We start from the raw sequence: 18,566 nt of genomic DNA, 5'->3' as shown, positions 1-18,566 counted from the left end.
TTATGGTCTAAGTAAGTTGTAGCTTTCGAATGGCACATCAAGAAAATTGAGAGGCTGTACAGGGCAAGCCAGATGTTGAGCCTGGGCTGGTCTGCCTCATGATGGCTGAATGAATGACACATACCAAGCCAACTTGATCTGCATAGATTTTTGTTAAATTTAAATGTCATTGACTAACTCAGTAGCCATCTGTCTTAGTTGGATTAATGTCCAAATCATCACACAGAATTTGGGCTCTCGTGTAGTACTGAGAGTAGCACTCCTTGAGGAGCCAATCTTTAGATGGGGTGGGAAGCCACCATCCTGCCTGGTGATATCTGTGTGTTGTCTCCATGGCAGAAAGCTTGAGGGCAACCTGCCTCCTGCCTTCTTTTCCAGGTAAACACAGCCAAGCATGGCATGGGGAGATACTGCTGAGACTGTATTGTTTGCTGTGTTCCCTTACACAGTCACCGTGCTATTTCACAGATTAAACCTGCTTATGTGGGGGTTAATGGAGTATAAAAGGGGCTATTCAATATAAGGAAGCAATTTTTAAATAGTTCTGTACTAAATACATCAGTGAGAAAACCACTAGTCCTGCCCATGGACCAACTGTTTCCAGTATGGATGTCACTTGTAATTCTGCTCCCCCCCGTCCCCCCCAATCAGCTGTAAAAGCTGTATTCCTAGTCCAAACAGCTCACCCAGACCTTTAAAGGTAAATAAAGAACCTGTTGTACACAAAGCATTTGAGAAACGGTTTCTTGTCACTATCACAGGTCCATGGAGTCAGTGTCATCTCTAATTTTAGCACTGTTTTCGTATGGGGACTTTACACTTTCCAAGCCCTTGGAGAGAGGAGAATTGGCAAGTAAGTGTATATAAGTGTGGAAAGCATCAGGGGATTTTATCACTAAGCTAGAATTAGACTGTAATAAAGAAGATAAGCTGGGTAAAATTCGTGCCCTTTAGAGATGTAGCTGAAACAATCTCACTCAAAGTTTTTCTGTAAGAGGCAGTGGCTCTCCCAGAAGTGATATGCCATATTTGATTCCATCTTTCCCATCCACCGAAGCAAAGTTTATCTCTGTACATCATTCATAGGTAAGAGGATTGGGTCGGATTGTTGTTTCATAAATTTAAGTAAACCTTTTTTTCCTCGCTGTTCCAAATGATCCGCCAGGATATTTGAATCCAGTCCTATCTTTTAGTACTCAGTGAGTTTACTTTCCGTCTGTGTGTTCCCTACTAGTCTATGTCCAAAGCTGTTCACACTATTCATTATTGCAGTGCCAGACCCTGGCATTTCTTCAGCTTTCTTTGGAGGAAAGCAAATGAAAAAGCTTTGGAAGAACTGGTCTGTCTTTTGAGAAAGAAAACCAAACATGGATATGAGAGAAAATGTTATTATGAATTTGAGTCTGTTAGGAGTACAATGTCCATTTGACTCACAAACTTTACACTGCATTTTAATTACTGAATGATACTGGGAAGGCTGAAAGGCATGAATATGTTTCCATTCAGCTCAGTTAATGTAATGGAGAACAAAGGAAGAGAGGTAGAGTGTCTTTTAACATTTTTTTCTCTCCTGCTGCTCATTTCCTGCTGATGCTTTCTTTTGATTTTAAACCTTTGTTAAATATTATCTTTATTTTCTTTCCTCTTTTAGAAGTTTTGTCTCTTTCTGATATCTGGAATGCAACTATTCACTGTATGGTTTTTAATGTCAGAAACCAATAGTTCCAGCAGGTGATGAAACATTTGTATACTTCTGAAACTCCATTGTGTAAATCTGCCATTCAAGTGGGAAAAAGCAGTTTAAGGTTTTCCTTCTCAGATGGGAGAAATGCCTGAATTTCCAAACCACTGATAATTTCTGCATGTGCCCTGTGGGCTCTTCCCACTTACGCCACTTAACTTTGTTGATTCAACTCTTGTCACAAGCAAGGAACTGAAGGGCAGAGAGATACGTCAGCAAATACAGGCTCCAGGACACATTCTGGTATGTGTCTCTTTGGGTTTTGGGCTGTCATTATTGCGGCTTTTACCATTTTCTACAAGGGCTTTCAGAGGGATACGAGTCTTTCCTGACAGCAGTAGGTTTCTGTAATGTAAATTTTATTGAGGCAACACGTGTTGCCTGTAGTGTCAACAGCCAAGTGGGTCCCAGCCAGTCGGTCTGAGTTGCGTGACACTCTCCAGATGCTCTGCGCTGCTGGTGATGGTTATGCAGTACGTTGTAGGGCTCAATGGGCGGGCAGAGACTTCTTTCCACCACCATTTTGCCGAACAAAACACGTTTCACAAGCACAGAGTCCTCTTTGCTTTGGGGTCTCTAAGTGGTAGGAATCCTGCTGTGCATTTCCACATCTGTGAACTGCTGGACGTTCTCAGTGCTCTCTGGAGATGTGGTGATTGGGGAAATAACATGCTTCAGGCGCAAGAGCATGGAGAAAAGCAATATGAGAAGGATAGCCAGAAGTGTTAGGAACAATCCCACGTACACATAGAGGCTGGAATATTTATCTGCTGTTGTGTCTACTTCTGTAGCCAGAGTTGGAAAGTGGACGCGGCCAGTCAGGTTTCCACGGAATTTGAAATAAATCTCAGTCATTGCTCTCTGTCAGCTTTGGTCCATTTTCCCTGTTTACTTTCAGATTTCCTGTCTTCCCTCACCAGACTCACAAAGAAGGTCAAGAGAGGAAACTTAGGACAGACGGCACGATGGCTTCAGCAAGAAATGCTCCATCCTCTTGGTCTCAAGACTGCTGATTCACACAGTTAAGCAGACTGCATGAGACAGGCCTTTGCAAAGCATTTTGCAAGTTGCTATTACAATGACAACAAGCATTAGACTTGTGTTTTACACTGCCATCTGGCTTTTATTTTGTCCTGAAAATGCTTTGGTCCTTCTTTTGGTAGGTCACCTCCTTTGGTAGGTGAAAAGCTTTGGTCCTTCTCTTAAACTGAGCTGCAAAGGTTTGCACAGCTTTGGTCTTTGCAAGTGGTGTTTTCCAAACAAACTGAGTCTGCTTTCTGCCAGCTTCTGCCACAGCAGGTGGTTTATCCTTGTATGAGCTGGGGAAGGTTGTTTTCTGCTTTGCCAGACTGCTGGGAGGTCTCTTCTCTCCTAATCCAGGCTATTGATACTTGCTTAAAGAGTATGGAGTTTTGAGTTGCTCATTAGGAAGTCAAAAAGTTGGCTTTGTAAAAGGAAAAAAGAGAGAGAGAGAGAGAGATGAAATCAGGTACCAAAATAGCCTAGCCTGTATGCGGTATCTTTAGAACAAATAGATAAGAAAACCCTTGTCATGCTCTGTGAGACACCTTGAGATCAGGAGAAGCACTGAGTATTTAACTTTAGAGAAAGACCACGCAAATCTAATTGTTAAGGTCTCCTCTGGTAACACTCACTACTTACTTATGGGTAAGAGAAGGCCCCACGGTCTATGGAATTAGATGTCACAGAGGAAGGGAAGATATGAATCCAGCCAGTGTCTTCCACCATGTGTCTCTCATTTATTGTTTATCAGGACCCTCTGTTTCTGAGGCAGGGTCTGACACTTCACACACCTCCTGGGAGCAGAACTTGCTAGAAATGGGGGGAATCTTAACGTTTTTGCATTTTCAATTCTTCCAGCTGGAAACAGAAAACGTAAATGCCAAAATTTCACTGTAAATTGTGCATCCAAAAGCATCATGTTCTGCTTTGATAAGACCAGAATTTTGGGTTTAGCTGAGGCAAAAATGATAGCACTGAAACAAAGTGATGCAGTCATTTATAATGTTCAACTACATATACACCTACATGAGATGTAAATAGAGTAATATTAATATGGTAATACACTACGGTAGTCAGATTAAAATGAAACATTAGGTCAAAATGATAAAAGCTCTGATGCTTTTAGGTAAAGATTTCACCTAAAAGACATACTGCTGCAAAACATTTTTACTTTCATGGGCCTTCAGTTTGTAAATTGTAGCTGGTTTATTGACAATGTTTGGTTATGTTCTCCCCGTGCACCAATGGGAACAACACCTTGCTGTTCTTCAGAGAGAGGTGGTTGAAATCTGGAGGCCTGAGTCATCAAGGAGCTGATATTCAGGCTTTCATTACAAGGAAGACAGACCTACTTTGGCTCATGTGATGGGGAAACATCTGATGTGCTGAGTTTTTGGAGAAGGGACACTGGGGATTGTCTACACTTTACCTCCCAGCTCCTGCAATACCTTCTTCAGTATCAAAGCATTTGAGACAACAGTAATCCAGTTTAGGGAATATTGGGCCAGATCCTGCTTTGTAATAGGCTGGCTAAGCTCGGCCAAATTGCTGATTGAAAAAATTGTCTGGGGATTTGACTTCTGCAGTCCCTGCATGGGTAGTGGATTCTGTGCTGTGCTTCGTGTAGGAGGGTGTGGGCAAACATGGCAGAAAAGGGCTGCTCAGTATTTTTCCAGGGGCTGACCCAACCCCTTCGGAGCCAGTTATTCTGGCAGCAGGTTTGGTGCTGATGCAGAAGCATGGGACATGAAAGTGAAGGCTGTGTTACAGCCAGGCACTTCTGCTCTCAGTTCTAGGGCAATAACTGTGATTTTCACACTTCGAACCTATAAATGGAAATTCTTCCCCCAAGAAGAATATTCTTATGTTACACAGCAGGTGGGAAATAGAGGGTGTGATGGTTACTGGCCATATTAAACCTCTGTTCTTACAATATGATTTCTCTGTTGATAATAGAATGCAATCAGTCTGGAATCTAACACTTGTGTGAGTTGAAGTACAGAGCAATGTCTTTGCCCATCTCATCTGCTGTCTTACCGAGAGCAAAGAGCTAGTTTCTCTCCTTAAGGAGCAGAGAGCCTAACGGCTTTACATACTTCATAAAATTAGACTGCAGAATGCTAAGGACATTAGTCTGAAGTTCAATAATTAACTACAAACCAAGATGTTGAATTAACAAAGCTCAGCTGGGCATTTATTGATAACAGGAGGGGATTAATAGTAAAAAGTATTAGCAATGGGGATTTGGCCCAGCTTTTTTTTTTTTTTTTTGTCTCAACTATAGAATTGTCAGGAGCAATCAACTATTCAGACTATTGAAAGCTGTGAAATTAACTACATCTTTTCCAGAAATGAGCCAGAAATAATTCAGTAGCTCCAGGCAACCCCAAAGATTTTTGCTTTTCAACCTACCAATTATCTCATTGAGCGCATCTTTTTGGATATTAGTAGATTTAGCTTTGTACACTCCCCTTTAAGGAATAGAAGCTTGAAGACTGTAGAGACCAAGGTCCTGCGAAAATAAGTGGTTCGTAAAGATTCTGAAAAAACTGTTTATAAAGCCGGTCAGCACTATAACTTTGTATGACTCAGATTACAGGAGGCAAAACCTCACTGGTTATCCTGAGAAGCCCTCAAGTCCATGGACAGAGATAGTAAGTATAAGTTTGTTATAGAACAGAGCAGCATAACTAGAGCCCACATTCCCTGTGATCCGAGTTGTTCATCAAGGCTTAGTCATTCTTCTCTGGCTGGTCAATACTCCCATTTCTGAGAGGTGCCAAGCACCATTAGTGTTCACTGATGCTCGGCGGGTACAGACTGATTCCAAGCAGACACTTCTTTCTTTATCAGTCTGTGGTTGTTTTTAAGCAAGGATTAAAAAAACCCAAACCCAACATATTTCATTTAATAAAAATCAGTAATGAAAATAGAAGCCTCATACAAAACAACAGAAAGGTTTCTTCTCAGAGTGTGTCACTGAGACAGGAAATCCATGAGGCAAAACTTCATGGGTGCTGAAATTACCATCCTCCCACTGCAGCTATCAGGGTTTGGGGAGCTTCAGGTTTGGGGAGTTTTTATGAAGCCAGCATGGCCCTACTCTGCATCTTTGTAGGTCACAGAGGAGCAGAGAGAAAGAAAGATTTTCCCCAAAACAGCAGAGACAGACCGTACAAATTGACCTTGCAGCTGCAGTAAATGTCTTGTCTTGCCTACTCGCTTCCTTTTACTCCCATATTCGGTTTAAGTGCCACTTGCCAGCAAGGCATCTCTGAAAGTGCAAGCAACTCTTCTGAGTTCCCTTTTGCTTTTCCACCCGATACTCTAACTACTACAAAGAGGCAAGTAGGACAAAATAGAACAATTACTTGTGTCGCTTCTCCAAGGCTGTTAATTGAAACTGCACTGAACTGGCTGGCAAGCGCAGAAAGGTTTGGTTTTGAACACAGACAGTACCAGGTTTATTCTGTCTAGGTGACCTTTAGGGAAAAAAATCAGCATTGAAGAAATGCAAACAAAGCAATTAAAGTATCAATTTTGTCCATGCCTTGCATTTTCTCCAAGGAGGATCTGAGGGAGAGGAAGGGGGGGGTGTCTCTTCTTTCAGTGGCAGACAGTATTTTTTGTTCTCGTGCTAAAGTGCAAAATAGTATGTCGAGTGTCTTAGCTGGGGTAGTGCATAGGAAGAGAACAGAATAAAGCATAGTTACCTTTCAGAGCAGGCAGGGGTGTTGGGACTAGGCACTAGAGCAGCTGGTTCAGACCATGAGCTTGCTGGTGATTTATCTAGGAACATCTCCTCCCAAGTAGTGGGATTTGTGCAGAAAAGATTTGCTGCCTTATTGCTGGAGTTCAGGATATTGTCTTTTCAGCAACAGACATGCCAAGTGCACTTTCTTCTCCTCTGCTCTTGAATTCACATGGTTCGCTGGCAGGGATGGCTCTTACTCCCGGTCTTGAGATGTCAACTGACAGTCTAACTGAACAGCATCACTGCTGATGCCCTTCCTTCGCAGGCGATAGGAGAAGAGGGCAAGGAGCCTTCTCTTCGTGAGCTTCACCGCTTGGATGGAAACAGCCAGTCCCCTCCCTCAGCAGCGGTAGGCAACAGTTCGAGCAGAGAGGATCGGTAATGCTCCGGAGCTGCTGCGTCTGGGCAGCAGGCAAGGAGGGAAGGGAGGGAGGCTGTGAGCTCAGCTCCCAGCAAAGTTTGTGCAAGGTTTGTCTTAACCCTTTCGTGCTTGCAAGTGATAAACAAGACTGAGCTGCCTGCTAATTGTGGAGTAAGACATGAGCCAGGAGGACAGGTTATCAGTTTCTCTCTCTAATTTTCTGGAAGGTGCAAAGGTTTTTTTGTTTATGCCTCTTGGGAGGGGTTACCTGGTGAGGGCTCCCAGCTGGGTTCCTGTCTGGAGCCATGGACAAGTGTCACTTCTCAGCTGAGACCCTCAGGATAGCTCTTTGGCATTGGAGCTTTTGATGTGTTTTTGTCCCTGTGCTTACTGTTTGGTGGTTTGGGAAGGGCTGTGTGGCTGGTTTAGTTTACAGGTCCTCTCTCCCCTGAGTAGTTTGAAACTGCGTGAATAAGGATAACCCCAACTCTGCAGTGTTGTGGGCAAAAACTATTTTCACCAATTTATGAATGTGTGAAGCCAGATCTACCTACAAGGCACCACAGAAATGAGGCAGAAGGAGCTAAGGTTGAGAACGCAAACCATCCTGATCCCTCTGATTACCACACCTTTTGACCTGCATTTCTTAGCTCCCCCCTGGCTGACAAAGTAAGGATGTTTTGTGATCCTGTTCCAGTTGCAACACAAATTAGGGTAAACTGTCTCAATGAATCGCTATAATTTTAGTTGTGTGCGTGTTTCAGAAGGGTGATGGGGAACAAGATTTCCTTTGCTTTACGCAGGGTGGCTCAGTCTTTTGGGGACAGACGTCAGTTTGGGATGCATTGCAGCAAGCCCCAAGGTTTCACCAGCAGTGGAGCACAGCCGGAGATGACCAGCACATAGACGGAGTAGCCGCAGTTTGCAGCTCTAAGCACGGAGCTGTGTACAGCTGCGTGCAGCTGTATTTCACGTGTCCATGTCCCTTGTGCCCCAGGAGCTGGGTTGGCTGGAGGCACCTCATGGGGTGAACCTGACCCACAGGCCCACGCTGGCCACTTGGCTTGTGGTAGTTCCCAGTGCCTACAGGTTGTCTTTCATGGCCTGTGTTTGGGGCACTGGCAGCAAGGTTCCCCTCTGGAAAGTGGGTCCTGCACAGGGGTTTGGGAAAGACGAGTTCATTCTCTCTCTGCAGCTTTCTGTGTGACAAAATAGAGACATTTAATCTCAAAACTGTCTCCTCAGAATAGCTTTCCCTCTCTGGTCCCCCATGGCCACAGCCTGAGCAGAGGGGCCAAAGGGTAATGAAACCCAGAGCTGCACAACTCTTTCATCCTCCTGGGTGGAGGGCTGTATTATAAATCCATCTCTCTAAGGGCTCTTCAATCTCTGGAGCTCACAAGCACAGTGTATTATTGCAATGCAGCACTATTTAGATAAATAAAACATAGTCCCTGGAAAAAATAAAATTCCTCCACGCTTCTGTGGTGGGATGAACTCTCTGAAAACCAAGACTTATAAGGCAGTTTTGCTTGCTGATTTTATTTCACATTTCCTTTTGTATTCCTATTGTAATATCATGTGCAGTGCCCAGTATTGCAGTCTATGCCATGATTCCCTGCTAGGCACATAGGAATGAAAGTACAATGATAAACCAGAAGGAAGACTATATGTCTTTTTCCCTGGAATCTGTACAATTACTGCTTTACCAACAAACTACCTGACAGCACCTCCAAACCCTGGGTACATGTCCTCTTATTTAAGAAGAAACAAGTGAGAGCTCTATTTAACCGGGAATTATGTTGCTGGTTATGAGACCCAGAAGAGACAGACGTGTTGAAATCCTGCAACCCTGCTTTCTATATAATGCTAATGAGCAGTGCTGAAATGAAAGGCTCTCTCTCCCTGTTCATGTAATCCAGCTTCTCTGCTCAGCTTTTTTTCCCTTTGTTGATTTTGCAGTAAATTATCTCTCCCTTTTGTAGGACCAAGCTGCTGTTTGCTGGATGGGTACACTTAGATTTCTTGTTTCCTTTGTAGCAGGGTATAATAAAGACAGATGAATTTTAGATAATGCCACAATTTATACCAGCTGAGGCTGATGAATGCTTGACTGAATGATTGCTGAATTCCTGAATTGTTGAGAAGTATGTAAGGCTTTCTCTCTATGTAAATTTTTGGGCCAATCAATGACAAATTTGTGGTGCATAAAATGAAGGTGTACAAATTTCCTTGGAAATACAGAGATATGAACCCAGTGAAAGTAATTTTGCAAGCAGCCATTAACAATTTGGGGGCAAAAGACCAGGGAGCTTGCTAGGTTCTTTCCTTTGCACTATTTGACCTGTGTCTCAAGCTTTGTATCAGGTCATTTTACACATCTTTCTCATAATGGTCCCACACCAGTCTTAGAGTGAAATTTGGGTTTAACAAAAAGCAAATAAGATCTCTGAATTATTGTTAGTGAGTATAATCTGTATGTTCCTCTAGGGATTCTTCTGTTATCCAAATTCATTAATCCTATGAACGTAGTAAATGCATACTTCAGGTCTTTAAAAATTGCTTTCAGTGCAGCTGCAGTGAATGGAGAAAGAGCTGTGCACTCCTCTCTCCCACGTCCCTTTCAGAGGAGACACATCCCAGAATGGTTTATTCAAGCCCTCGGCTGTAAAGACCTTCCATCATTTGGGGCTGTTTGCGTGTGGGAGGGCCAGGGCCAAGCAGAGGTCTCTTTTGCTGATGTAGATGCTGTATGTTGAACTCAGGAAAGAGCCACAACTTGGTAGCACATGTCAAAGATGACAGAGAAAACAGAAGCAGTGGCTGAATTTTCAGTATTAAGGGCAGAAAGTGTGTTAAAGTAGAGCAGATTTTTAACTCAGAGCTGTTACGTCTGAAGCGTATTCTGTGTTCGGACATATTTTCCACCTGTTGTTTAAAGGTTACAGTTAATACCAACTCACCGTTTCTCCATTACCGTCCTTCCCTTTCCTCCTGTTAAAACAATTTCTCTCCTTCGCCTACGTGGTTAATCCCTGCCTGGATGAGAGTTTGGCTGACTGAGCTGTTGTGCTGAGCTGAGGCAGCTCGGCTTGCCTGGAGTTTCACTAGCTTTCAAAGGGCTTAGGGGGAGTTCACCCACTTCTCCCCTGAGAGCACTGCTAGACACCTGCACCAGATGGCTTAGAAATCATCTCGGCACTGTGAACTTCTAGCAGTATTCATTACCTATGGCAATAATAATCATACTTAGCACTTCTTTACTTTCAAGACACTTCACGCACAGTCCCTTAGTGAGGTACAGTCAGACAGCGTTGAAGAGGCCTGCCAAGCATCTGATTTTTAACAGCTTTTGTGGCTGTTACAGGCTTCGTAGCTGTGCGGTGTAGCTACCCATGGGACACCTCCTTGAAGAGGTGCCCAGCCCCTCTCTAGCCTTAGAGGCCACAAAGTCCAACTCCCGAGGTGCCCAGCTGATATTAGACATGTTACATGGAAAAAGACCTGTCCTTTACCTTTCCTGCCTTCCCCACCCCTGCCCTGGCCATCCACAGAGGTGCTAGGAGGCCCCTTGCTGCCAGGAGGAGAGTTCGGTAACTGGAACTGCCTGAGGTGGTCGCCTGGGGAGTTGTTCTTCCGAAGATCAGGATGGTTCCTAGTCTCCACCTAGTACTGTACAAGTGCTATGAACAAGAGGGTAAGTCACTATGGAAGAGATGCTGAAGCCAGTGACAGCACTTAGCGCTGTTTGTCTTGGCAGAGTGGAATCTGTTGTAAACATGTTTTTGTTTTTATATGTTTTGTCTTTATAGCCACGGCACTGAGTGGCAGATGATCTATACCACAAACAGGCTTGTGGAACCCATAAAAAATCATGTTTCAGTAGGTTTTTAATCAGGAGTCTCTAAAGAATGGTTGGACTGTCAAAAATTTATTGCTTATTCAGATTTGTGTGAAATAGGTCTAGCTGCCACCAGCTTTAAGGGAGAAATACCACAGTCCATGGGATGGAAACCTTGAAAGCAAAGAAAGTTGCCTGGAGCTTGTTTCTTGCTTAGGCCACTAAAGGCCCAGGAAAATGTACTGACTCCTCTCTGTCTCATTTCTTTTCATGAAAAGGGAAAAATTATTAGTACCTCGCCCCCCATAAACCATCTGTCAATACTAAGTGCTACGCAAATGCATGTGGTGTCGTGGTTTAACCCCAGCCGGCAGCTAAGCACCACGCAGCCGCTCGCTCACTGCCCCCCACCCCTGGGATGGGGGAGAGAATCAGGAAAAAAACCTCGTGAGCTGAGATAAAGACAGTTTAATAGGACAGAAAGGAATGAAAAACAATGATAATGCTAATAATAATATGACAATAGTAATACTAAAAGAATTAAACTATACAAAGCAAGTGGTGCACAATGCAATTGCTCACCACTCGTTGACTGATGCCCAGTTAGTTCCCGAGCTGCGATCCCCCCTCCCAGCCAGCTCCCCCAGTTTATATACTGGGCATGATGTCATATGGTATGGAATACCACTTACTCCAAAAGAGCTATTGCTCTTTGGCCAGTTTGGGTCAGCTGTCCTGGCTGTGTCCCCTCCCAGCTTCTTGTGCCCCTCCAGCCTTCTTGCTGGCTGGGCAGGAGAAGCTGAAAAATCCTTGACTTAGTATAAACACTACTTAGCAACAACTAAAACCATCAGTGTGTTATCAACATTATTTTCCTACTAAATCCAAAACACAGCACTATACCAGCTACTAGGAAGAAAATTAACTCTGTCCTAGCCGAAACCAGGACATGTGGTCATGTGCCCACTGCTCCCGCAGAGCCGAGTGCCTTTCCCTCTGCGCATTCCCAAACAATCTTGTTTTGTCCAGTACAGTGTGTCTGAAAATGCTCATGTGTTTGGACTAAAGGAGTTTTGTTGCTTTGAAAGGCCTAGGGCTGTTTTGACAATTTGACTTTATTCTGAACTTCCTTCATCAAAAATATTGCAGTGCTTCAGTTTATTTACAGAAACTTATTCTCCCACAGATAACTGAAGAAATTCAGCCTAGTCTGATGTTACTGCTAATTTTTAGGAACACTTCTAATTTGATTTACTGTTGTCCATGAAGGGCTACATTGTCCTGCACAGAATTCCGTCTGAAACAGTCCTAAGCTTCATTTTCGTGAGTGAGCTTGTGAAGAAGGCATTGCAGCTTCCCAAAATGGTGTTAACACCACTCACAAAAGAGAATTCCAGTGCTCTAGGTTAGTCGATGACAGCTAGCTCAGGTAGGGCCAGCTGGCAGCGAGCAGGGTCGTATGGACAACCCTTGGAGCAGGGAGTATCTAAAAAGCAGGTTCCACCTGGAACCAAACTGCAAGTACATATCATCCACCCTCCGTCAAGGTCCCACACAGGTCCTTGTGGGCCTTGGCAAAAATTAGTTGAACAATGAGTCAGGGGTAGAACTTAAAACAGATCCTGTGTTGTCCAGCCCATGGTCTGGAATATTATTATTTCTTCTAAGTAGGACAGTTCTTGCAGCAGTGCCTATTTTTAGGGAGTTCAGCACAATTTCTAGACCCAAGAGTTTCAGGTAAGTCTGGAGAAGCTTTCAGATATGCTGATCATCTGTTTTTGGCTGGCCAGTTGCTAAGATACAACCTGAGAGGTGCTCCCATGACAGTGAGCCACTCTGTTTTAGTCACTTAAAATGGGCACTTGTTTTTAACACTCACAATCAAGCTTGTCTTACAGCCCATCTGCACTGCTTAATAGATGATCTTGACATGGCTGATGACAATGCACAATAAATACTAACAACTGGGCCTTATTTTAGCAACAAGATAGCAGACTGGCTTCCAGGAGACTAGGTTGTTTCTCTGCATGATGGACAAATAATCATTTGGGAATTAGGTCACTCATGGAATTTTCTTCTTCCTGTCTGCATGGCAGGGCTAGTGCCCCAGGGGAGACTTGGCGTGGACCTCAGTATCAAAACCAATACCTGAAGTGTGTATATGCGTGAAATGTGCGTGTTTTATGCTTTGGTGCTCTGTTTTTTTCTGAAGCTCTGGACATTCTTGATGGAGCCTGAAAATCTACTTGTTCATTTTTTATTCCCACCTCGTTTCACCACTGCCTGGCTCCATGCTCTGGCTGTGGACAGCGTTGCCTTCAGTGTTACTTAATATTGGTCCGTGGGCAAGTGGGTGAGTCACTCTGGAGCCACTGGACACGCTGTCACCACAAAGCCCATCTCAGCCCACCCAGAGCTGGGCCTGTCTGTGTGCAAAGAGCCCTTTGGCTCCTGTGGGCTTCACACAGATTTCTGCCTGCAGGAACAGCTTGTAGGGTTAAGGCTTAGATGTGATTCCCTGAAAGGTGCTTTTCACAGCACTGATGATGTGAGGAAGGTCTCGGATACAATCCCACATGTTAAAACATGTGCTTCTCCTCCTATTACAGTCAAAGGTACCACCTGAACTTGCCAGGCAGCACTGTGATTACAATGCTGATCAGTAAAAGGCTTTTTCTTCAGAGTTCAAATCCTGAGCAGAACCATCGTAAAGCTCGACTTCACTGTTACGCAGGATGGTATTTTGGTCTAAGCCCAGAGCTCATAGACTCAAGTGTTCACTAACTCACTACTAGCAGGGACCCATGAGGCATAACTTCCAGAATCTTTAAAATATGAACGGATATTCCCTGAATTCTAACCAAATCCTCCCAGCCCGACCATAAAGCGGAATGCACAGTGGGTAGAGTATGGGGAATGCTAGCTGCAAAACAGTTAAGCCCTTCTCTGAAGTCTCCGATGCCACGTTATTTGCATGATTCACAGTTAACAGATGGGCTCATGCCTATATTGAGGCGGGGACCAGTTCTTCAATTGCTATCATTAAATAATAATTATGACAGTTTATGCTGAAAGGAAAACAATTTTGTGATGACCCCATTACATCACTTTTTGTTTCTTTGGTTTGTTTGTTTTAATTCCAGTCTTAAAGAAGAAAATCCCTTTTCTCAGTTCTCATTTACAAAATATACAGCTGAGAGAACTCTGCCCACCCACACACTTCGACATTTCAGATATCAGCACTTCCATCCAGGGTTGGATGAACTCTTTCTAAACCCGTTTGGAGGAAACATGGTTGAAATCTTTACAGCAGGAGAGTGAAAAACAGTCATAGATGCAAACACTGCCATCTCTGCTCTGCCACCAGTTTTCACTGCAATTGTGAAGAAACCCTCCCTTTGGATGTATCTGTTCTATACAGGAGAGCACAGCACAGGAACCCTGAGCTGCTGCCAATTGTAATAAAAGAGTTATCATAGTTTAAGCTAAAAAAATTCTTCAAGTGATACAAAAGCCCATGCTGCTGTACCTGACTAGCATGGCACTGGATTAAATCTTCCAAGGGTTCAGATTATCCCGCATCCGTCTGCTTCAGAGCTTCTAACACCTTCCTCAATATGGCCTTGCTCAAGCAAGGTACTTGATGTACCATGGGTCTGAAAGAGTGTGTTGAATCAGTGCTGCTCAGCCCCATTGTCTTTGGATGGCTGTCTGTGGTTACCTATACAACACAGGAAAATTCATCTTCCAGCTAAGATGTTCCTGATGGCCTCTGTCTGCATGGGGATTCTGGTGCAGAGGGACATAACGCCTCCTGGGACAAATATCAACATCACAGATGTGTCTGGGAATAAGCCCTCATTTGTATTTAACCTGTGGGTGGACATGAGAACTCATTGGTGCTTATCACTGAAATAGTCAGGGACATGAGAGTGGGAAAAATAGCTGCACTTTCTTCCTTTGCATCATAAAACAGCCATTCAGGTACTCCTCTTTAATCCACTTCCCAGGAGTGACCCTTCCCAATAGCAGGGATCCCTCTCTTGCCCTGACTCCCTAAGCACTGCTCTTGCTTCTACCCCAAAGCATTTGTGCCTTAACATCTGCCATTTACTGCCAAAGAGCCCCGTAGTTCTGTGCTGTGACATAGACCCCGTACGTTGCCCTGAGCCTGTGCAACGGTATCCCACTTTATTATACTGCAGTGAGGGAGCGGGAAAAGAGTTATGTCACATAAAACGATTTTGAAATCCTTTGTGATTCATTGGATGAAAAGATGCTATGCTATTGTCACTCATCTCAGGTACAATAATAGGAATCAACATTACCAGTGAATTCCGAGCAGATAGGTCTTGAGCCCTAGTTCCAAACTTTAATCCCCAATTGGCGCTTCTAGAGTGCTGAAGAGGAGAAGAGCAGACAGGATGAAGACAAATGAAGAACAACTGCATAGTGTCTGTGATTGAGTTCCTACTTGTCGTGGTTTAATCCCAGTCAGCAACTAAGCACCATGCAGCCGCTCCCCTCTCCCAGTGGGGTGAGGAGGAAAGGAAAAAAAAAGTAAAACTCATGGGTTGAGATAGGAACAGTTTAATAACTAAAGTAAAATATAATACTAACAATAGTAATAATGAAATATAATAATAATAATAGTAATGAAAAGGAATATAACAAGAAAAGGAAGGGGGGGGGGGGGGGGGAGAAAAAAAACCAGCGATGCACAATGCAATTGCTCACCACCCACTGACCGATGCCCAGTTAGTTCCCAAGCTGCGATCCGTGCCTCCCAGCCAACTCCCCCCAGTTTATATACTGGAAATTTGGGGATCGAAGCCACGACCTTTTTGCGTTATTAGCACCACACTCTAACCAACTGAGCTAACCACTGGGCATGATGTTCCATGGTATGGAATATCCCTTGGGCTAGTTCAGGTCAGCTGCCCCGGCCATGCTCCCTCCCAGCTTCTTGCACACCTGCTTGCTGGCAGAGCATGGGAAACTGAAAAGTCCTTAAGATAAGCGCTACTTAGCAACAACTAAAACATCAGCGTGTTATCAACATCATTCTCACACTAAATCCAAAACACAGCACTGTACCAGCTACTAAGAAGAGAGTTAACTCTGTCCCAGCCGAAACCAGGACACCACTCTATTTCACTGGAGGCTTCTTTATACAGCAACTGTTAGCATCTACTGCTTTCCACTAACAGTGGAGACAGGATGTCAGCCTAGACAGACTCTCAGTCTGAGTCATGACAGCGGTTGCTATACATTTATGGTAAAGCCAAGGGTGCTTCCATTTGATGCCCTTGTTTGTCTAATAGCAGTCACGAGTTCCCTCTTCCCCAGCCTCTGGGTGAGTAACAGAACAAGCTCACTGGCCAGTTCCACTTAATTATTGTTCATTTTTGATGAAGCAAAGAATAAATGTCACTGCGTGACTGTGCTTAACTAATGTGCCTGATTATTAATAGCCAGTTTTGCTCCCCCTCCCAGCCTATGTGCCATAAAATACATTTCCCTTCTGTCTCCAGGATCAAGTTGTCTGGGAAGCCACTGTTCTGTGAAAAGACTGGACAAAAAGCTTATTGAACATCCCTTCCTTTTTATCAGAAGACTGATCTCTCTTTATTTTTAGGATGTTGTCAACAAAAGTTGCTTTATTGCTTCACTTTTGATAGATGAAGACATGTTTTCAACACAGACAAAGAGCTCTATCCAAAGAAATTCACCACACGGTTCTCCTGCATGACACACATGAAGTCCACTGCTTGGTTGCCTGGTCCTTTTTTTCTCAGACCTCAAATGCACACCACACCCTGCCTTGCTCTACACAACCTCACTTAGTTCTCACTTAGTTCTCACTTAGTTCTCGCTTAAAGCAGGAGGTTTTATCCATGCCCCAGATTGACTTTGCCAGCTTCTCCCAGCTTCTTAAACCCCAGACTTCTCTAGTGCCTGGGCATCAGCTCCAAACACGGACCATTTTGCCACATAGATCTTGTACTGACATCAGGTGATGCTCTTCTGAAGAGAGAGAGACTTCTTGTCCTGTGAAGCAGTAGGAAACCTCCTTGCTGGGCAGTAGCGGCCAAATGAGATGTGCATTGCTACAGGGAGGATACTGAAAAGAGACACCTTATAGATGCCATGCTATTGCTGAAGACTAGCCTTTTCTCTGGCAGGTCCCTGTTGTTATTTAAACAGCAGTTCCACGTACCCAGGTTAAAGGACTTTTAAACATTCTGGGCCAGGTCTACTCTCCATACACCTGTGTGACTCCCACTGGAGATGCAAAGGCATTCAACCCTTCCCTGGCAATGGCTTTAGGAAATGTTAAGTCTGTGTCAGTGACTGTTCAGTGCTAGTGCTGCTCTCTGTAAAGCTTTCAAATGCTCTGTTTCCACTTCTGGAAGAGATAGTAATTGCTAATGCCAACAAAATCCCTGTTTCCGTTTCCTAGGATTTTAGTCCTGTGCAATAGGGAGGAGAAGGCACATTATCTGCTTCTGCATGAATTTATTATCAACATTTCTTCCTGCTTCAGCTCTACTTCTAATGACAGGCTCAAAATAATCAAGAAAAAGAGTAGCAAATGTAGGAATAATGCAATGAGCTGCTGGTCTCTTTCTTAAGCTGTAACAGGAGCATGTACAGTGTGTGTGTGTGATGTTCCGGGACTCTCAGCAGGGGTCAGAACTGCAAAGATTATCCTGGGAATAAATGTATGCATTTAAATGGGATGACAGGGTAAAAGATTAGACCTCTAAGGGCTCTAAAATGAAGAAATCTCAATTTCCATGAGCTTGGAGCAGACCCAAAATCATCAGCTATAAGATTTTTACACCACTCTGTAGAACGAATTTCTGTCTGTGGACCCCACCAGACTGCAGGGAGTGCTCTGCCTAGTTTAATACAAACAGTTGACTTAATCATACAGATAACTGAAGAGATCATTCACATATTGTCCAGATGCAAAGCCTCAGTATTGATGATCGAAGCTTGTGATGGCAATGCTCTGCTGGGCTGTGCTACAGTCACTCCTTGGTGGAGCCACGCTTTCCCCAGGCATTTTTCCACCATTCGTGTGCTCACTTCCCAGAGCTGGGCTCCTCGGAGGAGCTGTTTGTGAGTGTGGTGTTGGCGACTTCATCACTGACGTTGCAGCTGGCTCCATACCCAATCTGCGTACTGAGAGCACAGTCCTGAGTGAGTCCTGAAGCAAACTTTGCTGCGCAGTAACATCATCAATAGGGGCTATAGCTACCCTTCTTTAGTGTCCCCTGCACATTTGGGCTGATGTTAGTATAGGGACTGGTTCTTTGAGTACTAACCTAGCCAACAATGTTTCATAGACTCATAGAATCACAGAATATGAGGTTGGAAGGGACCTCAAGGATCATCTCGTCCAACCTTTCTTGGCAATAGCACAGTCTAGACAAGATGGCCCAGCACCCTGTCCAGCCGAATCTTAAAGTGTGTCCAATATTGGGGAATCCACCCTTCCCTGGGGAGATTATTCCAATGGCTGATTGTGCTCGTGGTGAAAAATTGTCCTCTTGTGTCCAATCGCCATCTCCCCAGGAGTAACTTGTACCCATGACCCCTCCTCTGTTCCCTGTGACTCCTTGTAAAAAGGGAGTCTCCATCTTCTTTGTAGGCACCCTTTAAATACTGGAACATGGTGATAAGGTCTCCCCTAAGCCTTCTTTTCTCAAGGCTGAGCAAACCCAGTTCTCTCAGCCTTTCCTCCTACGGCAGGCTTCCCAGGCCTTTGATCATCTTTGTGGCCCTTCTCTGGACCCTCTCCAGCCGGTCCACATCTTTTTTGCATAGCGGGGACCAA

General features: G+C 44.2%; 1 protein-coding gene across 1 annotated transcript; it reads right to left on the bottom strand.

The window, feature by feature from the left end:
* Positions 1-2,317: 2,317 nt before the first annotated feature.
* SERTM2 (serine rich and transmembrane domain containing 2) lies at positions 2,318-2,659 on the bottom strand. Its single transcript, XM_050901843.1, has one exon. The coding sequence runs from the start codon at positions 2,594-2,596 to the stop codon at positions 2,318-2,320; it is 279 nt and encodes a 92-aa protein (XP_050757800.1). The 5' UTR covers positions 2,597-2,659.
* Positions 2,660-18,566: the final 15,907 nt, after the last annotated feature.

Source organism: Gymnogyps californianus, chromosome 9 (genome assembly GCF_018139145.2).
Source record: "Gymnogyps californianus isolate 813 chromosome 9, ASM1813914v2, whole genome shotgun sequence".
NCBI classification, from domain to species: domain Eukaryota; kingdom Metazoa; phylum Chordata; class Aves; order Accipitriformes; family Cathartidae; genus Gymnogyps; species Gymnogyps californianus.
This window is presented reverse-complemented; position numbering and strand designations above follow the sequence as displayed.

Coding starts and splice junctions, on each gene's coding strand:
- SERTM2 (XM_050901843.1), bottom strand. CDS start 2,596: ATGACTGAGATTTATTTCAAATTCCGTGGAAACCTGACTGGCCGCGTC.